At 54.7% G+C, this 10,920-nt stretch overlaps 2 protein-coding genes across 2 annotated transcripts in view; one reads left to right on the forward strand and one right to left on the reverse strand.

Annotated features, from left to right (window-relative positions):
* Nucleotides 1-1,149: 1,149 nt before the first annotated feature.
* KBTBD13 (kelch repeat and BTB domain containing 13) lies at nucleotides 1,150-3,618 on the reverse strand. Its single transcript, XM_002914275.4, has one exon. It carries the CDS (start codon nucleotides 3,616-3,618, stop codon nucleotides 2,239-2,241), a length of 1,380 nt encoding a protein of 459 aa, XP_002914321.3. The 3' UTR covers nucleotides 1,150-2,238.
* Nucleotides 3,619-9,651: 6,033 nt separating this feature from the next.
* Nucleotides 9,652-10,920, forward strand: part of RASL12 (RAS like family 12) — a 12,388-nt gene continuing 11,119 nt past the window's right edge. The window contains exon 1 of the mRNA XM_002914249.4: nucleotides 9,652-10,011. Within this exon, the coding sequence (XP_002914295.2) occupies nucleotides 9,654-10,011 (358 nt within the window). The 5' untranslated portion in view covers nucleotides 9,652-9,653. The remainder of the gene's footprint in view (nucleotides 10,012-10,920) is intronic.

Raw genomic sequence — 10,920 nt, forward strand, 5'->3', positions numbered from 1 at the left:
ACTGTTAGAAAAATTATCCACAACTTGGACAGAGGCAGAAAGACTACATGTCTTTTCGATGTCGTCGTGGGGCAGGGTTGAACAGCTAGGAGTTATTTAATTCTCTCAGGAAAAATTAAATACGTGTTTCACAATTTGTTATTGCCTGGAGTCCTGACTTCGAGAAGCTGCACGCTCACTTGTGGCTGCATGAAGAAATAGTTACGTGCATGTATGTGAAGACGCAAAGGTTTTTAGTCCAGGACAGAACTACGGAAGTTATGGTGTATTGTCCTGTCCAGCTTCACCTCTTATCTTAGCAAACTTAGGTCTTTTCCAACTAAAGACACAAATCTCTCTCAAATGTTCCCCTGAACCAGCTTTCCATTCTTCTTGTTCCTTTGTTAACAAGTTAAATAAACCTTTGACATGTGATAACAATTATACTTTGAAGGAATCAAAAAGTGAGGGGCTCTGTTATGCTTTGGCATGGGGACGGTGGCTTTGGGCACGTCTCTTGGCCTCTGGGTCTCACCTATCTCATGTGTCTGCCATGGAGAGAAGGTACCGAACTCCTAGGACTGAGGTAGGGCTGGAGAGGGAAGATGGATGTGAAAGTACTTTGCACATTATTCACAGGATGCCAAAGTCAGGATTTATTGTTGTGATTAAGGCTACTCCAGGGCTAGCAGATGCTGGGTTTCTGAGGGCAGCATTCCGCAGAGGTTGGAACATAGGTCAGGGCAAAAGGCAGCTAGGGGTTCCATGCTGATGCTGCATTCTATACTTCTGATGAGGCTAGGATTTCCCACGGGCCTCAGGTCTTAGAGGATGGAGACCATTTGGGACACTCAGGGCATGAAGAAGCTGAAGGACTTAGGTAGGCAGGTGACCAGAAATCAGGATAGGAGTATTCTAAAGGAGGGACAAGAGTCCTCCTCTAAAACCAGGTCCCCAAGGACAGCCTCTCTGGCCTCAGTTCTTTCAGGACCTTATCATTTGATGCTGTAGGTGGGCAAGTGCCCAGGTCAGTTGCTAGCACGACAGGCTCTCTGCCCTTGCTATCTGCACACGTGCACGATTTCACACATACACGGAATGATGTCAGTCAGGGATCCAATAAGCAATGCAGGCGGCCAAGGTCGGGAACACCCAAGCCTGCCCAGAGGAGGTGGGTACAGAGCCAACAGAGGGGCGGGGGGAGAGGAAAGGCATTCCAGGCCCAGAGAATGGCAGGAGCAGAGGCTTGGAGGAGAGAATTAACCCGCAGAATGAGGAGGAGGCAGTTAGACCTGGCCAGGACTGTGCTCCTGCCTCAAGTGACCTAAAGTCATGGAAGTTGATAATCCATTGCCTGCAGGGTGATGGCAAAAAAGGGAGTGGGAAGGGCTTGCAACTGAGTTCTCCCCTGCCGGTCCACATCCTTTCTCTCTCACAGGTGTTGCTCCAGGTTCAGCTCAGTTACTGTCTCTACAAGCCATGCCAGCCTTGCCCCCTCCCCAGATGCCTCCATTCACAGCTGTTCTGCCTTAAAGGCTGGGCTCGCAGGGCCTCTTCCCATCTGTTCCAGCTTTTCCCCATCTCCTCTTCTGAGCTCAGTCTTCACCGTCTGAACTTCCCCTGCAGCAGCTCATTACCCTGCCTGTCTTCTTTGTGCACTTCATATACTATTCTCCTTCCTGGAGTTATGTATTTTTTCCTCCTCCCTATTTTCCCTTTGCCCTGATTTCAATACTTTTATTCCATCGTGAGTTTTTTGTTTTGACTGTTGTCTTTAGCCCTCAGTGGATCAAGACAAGTGTATGTAAACCTTTCATTGTCTCGGGCTAGACCCTAGGCTTTGTGGACCCCTCTAGCAACTACAGCTACATTAGGCCTAGCACTGTACCGGGCACACAGTAGGTGCCAAATTCTTGCCAACTGACTGGCAGTTTAACATCACTTAACTCACTCCTAGCCATGCTCAGTTATTGGCCCATTCACACACAAGCCTAGATTACTGAAACCCTACCCCCGCAATCCACTGGCATCCTGACCCACCACCTCTCAGCAGAGCCCAAGTAATTTGACGGTTCAGACCCCAGCATTGTTGTTACTCTCTGAATTTCTTGGACATGTTCATATCACCACAAGGCCCAAAACCTGCATGTCTCAACCAGAGAGACGGAAGTTCCAAGCAGCTCCGAAGGCCAGCCTTACAGACTCAGCCATGGCTCAGCGAAGACTCCGGGATATCCCCGTCTAAAGGCCAGCCCAGGATCATAGTTCTGGTGTGGTGGAGGCCACAGGCCCCGGGGCACCAGATGGCAGCCTAAGGAGGAAGGTCTGCAAGGAGCCAGGCCGTGGGAAGCCGGCCTTCTCTCTGAGCAGCCTCCAGGTGCCACCCTCGATGGCATATTGCAGCGTAAACATGCGGTTGACTGTATAGACTGTGTCGCCGCGCACTACTGCCGTGAACAGCGCTCCCTTGCTGTTGACAAACTGGCCAGGTAGTGCCGTCCACTGGCCCGTGGCCAAGTTGAGACAGTCAATGGCGCAGTGGAGGAAGTCGTCTTTCGGTCCATTGCGCACCACATAGAGACTGTCGCGGTGGGCCACCATGCAGTGGCCGTAGCTCTGCGGACGCCGCAGCTCGGCCACAGGCAGCCACGTGTCCGCCCGCACAGCGTACTCCACCACAGCCGTGGTGTCGGCCGGCCGCCACAGACACACGAAGAGGCGGCCACGCGCATGGGCGCAGGGCACGCCCGCGGCCGGCTGAGGCAGGTCGGCCACGAAGCTCCAGCAGCCGGCGGCTGGGTCGTAGCGCTCCACAGAGCTCATGGGCGTCCTCTGGAACTCGCCGCCGATGGCATAGAGGCGGCCATCGAAGCCGGCCAGCGCCGTGTCATAACGCGGCTGGTGCGGGCTGGGGAATTCGCGCCACGTGCCGCCGTCGGGGTCGTAGCAGAAGCCCAGCTCCACCACCTCCTTGCTGGCGCCCCGCACGCCGCCCACGATGTACAGCTTGTTGCCCAGCGTGGCCACGCCCGCCAGCAGCGTGCTGGCCTCCAGCGGCAGCGCGGCCAGCGTGCGCCACACGTCCGCCTCCTCGTCCAGGTAGCACAGCGTGCGCGACGCGTCCTCCAGGAAGCCGGGCGCCGGCGTGTGCGTGCTTACGGCCACGTAGCTGCTGGGCCGCAGCGCCGCCACGTATGCGCGGGCCTCGGGCAGCGCCAGCTCGGCAGCCAGCTCGTGCCCGCCGTCGCGGATGAAGAGCGCGGCGCTGTGGAACAGGTCGTGCAGGCCGAAGACGGCGGCCGCGTCGCACAGCAGCGCGCAGTTGTCCGACGTGAGACTGTGCTCCAGGAAGCGCGCTAGCGCCGGCACCTGCAGGAAGGCGGTGCACTCCACGGCCTGCAGCAGCTCCTCGTCAGCCGCCAGCGCCGGCCTCTCGCCGCGCAGCACCTGCAGCGTGGTGTGGAAGCCGCCAGCGCTCAGCGCGCCCAGGCGCACCTCGGCCGCGCGCGTCTCCCGCATGCCGGAGCGGAAGAGACCGCGGAAGAAGCCGCAGTGCTCCACCAGCAGAGCCCGATCGGCCTGGAAGAGCTGGCCGCCCACCCACACCTGCACCGGCGGGGCGTCTGGGGCCCGTGGCATGGCGAGCCGGATGGGCGGGGGCCGCCACGGGGGGCCTGGATTCAGCGGCCACCGGCTCTGGGGCTCCCCCGGAGCGGAAAAAACTTCCCCCGGGGATATAAATATCTCCCTGTCTAAAGATAGTGCGGCCCATGTGATGTGGTGGCCGGCAGGCTGGATGGCTGTGGGCCCGCGGGCATCAGGAGACCTGCAGGGTCACTCACTTCCGTACGGGGCATAGTAACAATAGTGACCACATATTGAGTACCTACTGCGTGCGGGGCACTGTGAGGGCTGCTTACGAAGATATCCCCATTTAACCTGCACTAAAACGGCTGTATGTTCTTGTACAAGTACCCTAACTCTGACCTTGTTTCCTCAGAATGTGACCAATAAGAACACCTCTCTCATGGTATTGGGACAATATCCATAAAGTGTTTCAAATGAGAGTCAGAGAAATTACATGACTTGTCCAAGGTCATTCAGCTGGGAAGAAGCAAGGACAGGATGCATACCTAGCCCACCCCATTGGTTGGTGGGGGGCCGAGGTACTTGGGCACCGGAGAGAGAGGCAGAGGTAGAGCATGTTAGACTGGACCAGGCTGGGGTCTGGAGCACGTTCTAAAGATTTTATTTATTTATTTATTTATTTATTTATTTATTTATTTATTTATTTATTTATTTTTATTTTAGAGAGAAAGAGAGTGTGCAGGTGCGCCCCAGTGAAGGGTAACGGCAGGTCAAGCAGACTGGCGCTAAGGTCAGAGCCTAACGCGGAGGTCAATCTCATGACCCCTGAGATTGTGACCTGCAGAAGCCAAAATCAAGAGTCCCGGCTTAACCAGGTGAGCCATCCAGGCACCCATGGTGCAGGTTCTAATTTAACGTGAACCTCCGTCCCTGACTCTGAGCTACTTCAGTCTCCTTTTCAGCCCCGATTTCCCTCTCTGTAAAAGTGGGAGCGTAGCAGATGAGCGTCCAGTAAACCTCGCAATGTGGAAGTACTCCATGACTTGGTTTGGGAATGAGAAGCTGATGTCTGCTCCCCACTTGCTACTCTCCACTCATCCGTCCACTGCTGTGTATTGGGGCTGCTGAGGGGATTGTATGTCAATAGATGGGAAGGGGAAGGGCTTCTTGAAATAATGATAGTTAACACTGAACTTGTACTGTGTCAGGCACTTTTGTACGCACTTTGACTCCTATAGTCCTTGCAATAATCCTATGAATAGATACTGTCATTTTTCCTCATTTATCAGGTAGTTACCCATGTATTGCTTACAGAAACACTACGAGCTTCTAATTCATGAATGAAGAGACTAAGGAAGGCACCAAGAGTTTAGTCACACACCCAAGGTCACGTGGCCAGAGAGTGGCAGAGCCAGGACTCGCTTGCAGCCAGTGTGACTATAGAGCATATGATAGGCGCTAACCACCATGCATGCTCTGCTGCCTGTCTGTGCTACAAGTGTTGGGTATTCACCTCTTGCCAGGAGGACACAACTGGAAAGAACTTCAGGCTCATATGGTTTAACCCCTTCATTTACAGTGGAGGACCAAAAAGGGAATTGCTCAGGGTCATGTAGCTTGGGGCAGACAGCCCCAGGCCTCCTGCTGCCCACCCCAGGGCATTTTCCCCACTGCAAAGAACTCTCCTGGGGACCAGCTAAGACTTTGGGTTCCAAAATGTCAGGTGGAAGAGAGGTTAGTGATTATTTTCTCCTGCCACCTTATTCTACAGGTGTGGAAACCGAGGCCCAGACCTGTGTAGGATAGTATCTGCCATTCGGGACATGTTCAACTATAGGCTTTCTTCAGGAGTATGGAGTGGCTTACAGTGACAAAGCCAGAGTTGGGAGGGGCTGGGGAACTTCCCTCACCCCTAGGACACATACACATGCACAGATCCTCACATAGGAAAATGCAGACCCAACACAAATGTGCCTCTTCTGCCAGGAACTCCCACCCGGTTTACTCCCATCAAAGCAAGGCTGGGATATGGGGACCATTTGTGTGAGCCTGGGAAGCCAAAGGCCTGGAGGAGGCAGCCAGAAATATCCGGGACTCTCTGCCCCAGGGACTTGACAGGAAGAGTAGGAGGAGATAGAGGGGATGGGCAGGAGTCCTCACAAATACTATCCCAGGCCCTCTGCCAGCCTCTTTTCTTCCCTGAGGCCAGACATTGCCGAAAGCATGACAGCCCCCCTCTTGGAAGAAAGTGGACTCTGTGGTGCCCAGTCCTGATTCTGTCCTTGCTGGTGGCCCCAGGGTAGGGAGAAGGTGTCTGACTATTCCCATTTCACAGATGAGGAAAGGGAGGGCCACTGATGGCATGGGCTTTTCCTTGTTACGAACGAAGGTGTGGGACTGGATTGAACTCCATCTGCTGCCCAGGCCCCAGCCCAGTACTAGCCTTTTCTTAGGGCAGGGGAAATGCTGCCTCCTGCCAGGCCCAAGCTATAGAACAGGACTGGGGAGGGGCTGACCCCCACGGGGCATGGTTTCCTCCCAAATGGTCTGTTCCAGGCACCTGGTAACTGGCAGACATAACAGATAGAACCACTGCCTGGCCCTCTCCTGAGAGGAGTCAAAGGAGAACAACTCTTCTTGGCTGAAGCTGGCTCCCAGTGCCAATTTTTCACAAGTCCAGCCCTGGCTTCACTGGGCTGGGACACTGCACACACCCAGCTCCAACCCTCAGTAACCAGGCACTAAGGAGGGAGTCACCCAAGGTGGGGGTTCGTGGTTCCAAGGCTGGGCTGAGGACTAGCACTTTGGCCCTGCTTCCAAGGCCTCAGTGGGGTGTCGTCTGCAGCTGGTGAGAGTTTCCTCTACCCAGACAGAGAGTATTCCTTTGGGACTTGGAGAGGACGAGGAACTATCCTGGCTGTGGGCAGCCCACGGAGTTCCCAGGCTCTGCCCGACCTTACACCAACCTCTGTCTCTCTGCTTTGCACCCCCATACTGTGCGAGGTTTAGGGTGGAAGCAAGGAAAGGGGGACTGTGTCTGTGTCAGACTCAGCCTTTCTAGGACACACATCCAGCTTTGTTCATCTCTCTATCCACTGTGATGGGCACACAGTAAGGGGTCTGTTAAGTGGACTCCTGGACTCTAACCTAAGTGGGAATCCCCAGTGTGATGGAGGAGACACAAGCCCTGTCCCAAAAGAGCCTGAGGTCTGATAAAGGAGACATAGCCCTGAGATGCTCCGAGCCTGATGGTGGACCCTCGGCCTTGCCACCCATGGCAGTGTTTCTGCACACAGGGTAATGAGGAGCTTGCCTGGGCTTGAGGAAGAGCATTGGACTAGGAGTCAGGATTCTTGCCAGGCTCTAATGCTGGTACTACCACTGACTTGCAAAAGCTACCCAACCTCTCCAGGCCTCAGTTCTTCATCTGTAAAGTGGAGCTTGGATCTGACTCCTAAGGTTTTGTTTAGCTTTGACACCTGAATTTATCATTGAACAGCCATAGACGTGTTTGTCATATTGTGCCTCCAGGGAATGCAGTGACATCATCACAAAGGGCTCCCAAAAGCTTAGCTTTATGTGGAGTGGCTCCTGGGGGGGTAGGTGGCAAGGGTAGGACCTGGCATGTGGAAATCTTCACAGGCCCTACCTATTTAGATCTGTACACACCCCACTCATTCACTTCAGAGACCTCTATTGAACACCTGCTGCTGGTTCACTGCTGGGCCAGGTGCCACATCCTCTTCATTCTGAGTACCTGAGGGCCCCTTATAAGAGCCTTGAAAATTGGGGGTAGGGGATCAGGAGGGTTGGGCTATTTGCCCTTGCAGAATAACCTCTCTCTTGACCTTCAGTGTCCAAACTATCGGTTGCTAAACAATTATGGCTTCTTGGGAGGTGGGTGAGAAGTATGTGCTTGCTATTCATGTCCAGGGGGAGTGGAGGAAACTGTCTTTTGCTTTTTTGGGCCACGGGCCAAACTCTGGGTGGGACACTTTTATATCATCTCTTCTAACCCTTAATATTATCCCTATTTTAAAGATGAGGAACTGGGGCCCAGAAGAGCAAAGTAGCTTATTCCATGGTCTGACAGTAAGTGGCTGATTCCAAAGGCCTTTCTGGTCCACAACGGGCACTTCTGGGTGGACAAGCAGCCCAGACGAGACTGAGGATGGGGAAAGGGACTGGTTGCAGTTGTGAGGTTGGCACTGTTTTCCTCCCAAGCCTCATAGGAGGAACAGACTTTAGTCACTAAGCAGTCAAGGCTGAGGGCCCGAGTAATCAGCTGGCAACTAGTTTAAATAATCTTGAACCTAGACGAGAGTTAGGGGTCATCTCATCCCGTCCTGCAAGTCATGATGCAGTCTCCTTACAACACCTCCTTGAGGTAGTCACCCCCTTGGTTGCCTTCAATGTTGGGAAGCTCACTTCCTCTAAAAACAGTCCCTTGTAACTAGGGATAGCTCCGATGATTCACACCAAGCTAGAGCCTACCTCCTCGCACTTCCCATCTACTGTTTGGTCTGAGTTTTAAAGTTTTAAAGCCTCACACAAGCAGGGCCGTAACAGAGCCCAAGTTTACATCCATTTGGGCCTACAGAGTTCCACAGCTTACCCTCTCTCCAGGAGCTCTCTGATGAGAATTGCTCTCCCCCATAAACCTCATTCAGAACTAGTCTGTCCTCACAAGACTGGGGCCAACCCAGGAAGGTGGCTGGAATTTGACTCCCACTTTTTTCCCACCTAGGGAAAAGGTTTCCTTTTCAAAGGAAAACCCTTGGGCATTAGCTCGGTGAGTGATTCTGGCCTGAGGGTGTAATCTAAACAAATTCTTCCCAACACTTTACAGTCTTAATAACAGCTGTCTTACCATTATCGCCTACAATTACAATTAGTCTGAGTCAGTATTCCCGTCCTATCCTGGAAAATAATTTTCCTTCCTGGTTGAGAAGTTAGTATCAACAGGCTCTGACCCCAGACTCTGCCTGTTGATCTGGCTTTTCATGGTTTCTTTTTCATGTGGGTGGGTAGATTAACTGGGGGCAAAGAGGGGAAATTGGAGGAGGGTTGGAGGGAGAAGGGCTGCAGTGAGAGGTCTCTGAGACTCCCATGCCCTACCCCACTCTAGCCCTGGAGTATATTTCAAAAGAGAGGCTCCACTGGGTTCTAGAAAGTACTCAGACCTGATGCTGTCACTCTGTTAGGCCTGAATTACATCATGGAATTTTGGATTTATTTTCCCCCTCCTTTAGTACTATAGTTGGGGACACCAATACTCAAGTGGGGTGACTTATCCAGGGTCACCTCGTGAAAGAGCTGGCACTAGATCCTAAGTGTCCAGATTTCCCAGGTGGGCCCTTTGCTCTGTGTCCATCATGACCAGATTTACCCTGGGTCCCAAAAGAAATGACAGGTGACCCCAACCAGGCTCATCCACCAATCCTAAAATCATTATAGGCAAGAGAGTACGCCAGGTTTTAGAATAAAATGCCTCATTTACACACTAGGCGCCAAACACATGCAACTCATTAGCTCCCACCAGGGAGAAAACAGTAATCCAGGATGGGTTAAGCTTCTTGAAGCTGGACCCATACTGACCGCGAAATGTTGGTTAAGGCTCCTTCCCAGGAGCCAGGGTTCTGACTGGGGTTGCAGTGATGCCGAGAGTCCCCATACCGAAGGGCAGGGTAATGTAGTGGGGGAAGTTGTGTGCCAAGGCTGAGCTGGCTGTGACTGTGACCTAGAGAAAGGGCAAGGCAGGGGAGTTGAACCCAGCAGGCTTCCCGGAGGAGGAGGCGGGGCCAGCTCGGTAGAACAAAGGAAGGAGCGGATTTTCTTGCAGGTGGGAAGAGATTGAGCGCAGGCTCAGAAAAGGCTGGAAACATCCGTCCCCTCCAGCCGCCTACCCCGGGCCTCCCTCTCTCCGGTGCTTGTCCTTCCCTGCAGGGTCCGGGGGCCCTCCGGGCGGTGACGGCGCCCTGCCCCGAGGCGGAGCCCAGTTGTGGGGTGCACTGCCGGCCCAGAGCTCCCTCCCAGCGCGGGGAGCGGGGTGAGCGGGCCCCGCGGGGGGCTCCCGCAGCCCTTACATGGAGTGTGGCGGCTCTCGGGGCGGCCCCGCCCCCCGGCATCGACCGGCTCCTCCTCCCCCGCCGGGCTGGGCCGGGCCGCGGGAACGCAGCCCGCACGGCGCTCGACGCCGGGGCCCCGGGCGCGGACATCAACGGGGCCCGAGACCGCGAGCGCGAGGGGAGCCCGCGGATCGTCCTCCTGGGCCCCGACTGGCGGGCACGCTGCTCGGGGCCCTTCTACCGAGGACCCTTGTCCCTCTCAGCAGCGTCGCCATGTCCTCGGTGTTCGGGAAACCCCGCGCGGGCAGCGGGCCGCAGAGCGCGCCACTCGAGGTCAATCTGGCCATCCTGGGGCGTCGCGGGGCCGGCAAGTCCGGTGAGTTGGGTGAGGACCAGAAGGGAAGGGGTTGGGCGGGGACCGGAGAGCCAGGGAACGGGTGTGGACGCGCTTGCAGGCAGGTTCACCCACTGGTTTGGGGGGCTTCCTGCACCCAGGTGGGTTGGGTCAGACAGCGTGATTTTCTTCTTTGCCTCAGTTTCTCTGTTGCTTGGCTCTCTCTCTACTTTGTCCTCTGCTCTTCCATCTCTCATCTGGCTTCCGTTCCTCGCCTGTCTTTCCTTCTGTGTCTGTGACACTACCTATCTCTCCCCTCTGCCTGTCTCTCTGTCTCCTGGTTCTCTGCTCATCTCCCCCTTGCTGTTCAGCGCCTTCCATCTCCACTCCCTGGGGCCAGCAGTCAGCCCCGGGGAACCAGCACCAAAGGGACCTGTCAGGCCCTGATCCGCAGCCCAGACCCCTGTGAGCTTCGTCACAGCCTTGTTATTCCTCGATTTAGGCTGGGGATGAAGGGAGGTGGTAGAGGTTACTGGCTTTTGGGATTTTCCAGGGAGGGGCTCTCCCCAATTCCCTGGGATGGAACAACGTGTCAAAGTGTGCATTCTTATCAAACGTATTTGTTTCAAGTCAGACTGCTCTCGACTTTCTAGAAACAAATTGGACTATGGTCCCAGGGACTTGTTCTTGATGAACCAAAATCTTGGGTTGCCACTGAGATCCTTTCTGCCAACTCTGAACTCTGCCTTAACCACTCCTGGCAGCTCTCACCCAGGTGGAGCCCAGGTGGGTAGGGGGGAGGGTGTCACCACAGGTGGAGACCCAGAGAAAGGGTTCACAGTCCCAGGCAGCTGGATGGAAGTAGGTGAACAAAGGGGGCTCCTCCGCTGGCTGTGTTACAGTTACAGCCATTAGTGAGTGGCCAACATGGGCTGTTAGCTATGAGTTTCC

This window comes from Ailuropoda melanoleuca, chromosome 5 (assembly GCF_002007445.2).
Source record: "Ailuropoda melanoleuca isolate Jingjing chromosome 5, ASM200744v2, whole genome shotgun sequence".
Classification (NCBI taxonomy): domain Eukaryota; kingdom Metazoa; phylum Chordata; class Mammalia; order Carnivora; family Ursidae; genus Ailuropoda; species Ailuropoda melanoleuca.

Coding starts and splice junctions, on each gene's coding strand:
- KBTBD13 (XM_002914275.4), bottom strand. CDS start 3,618: ATGCCACGGGCCCCAGACGCCCCGCCGGTGCAGGTGTGGGTGGGCGGC.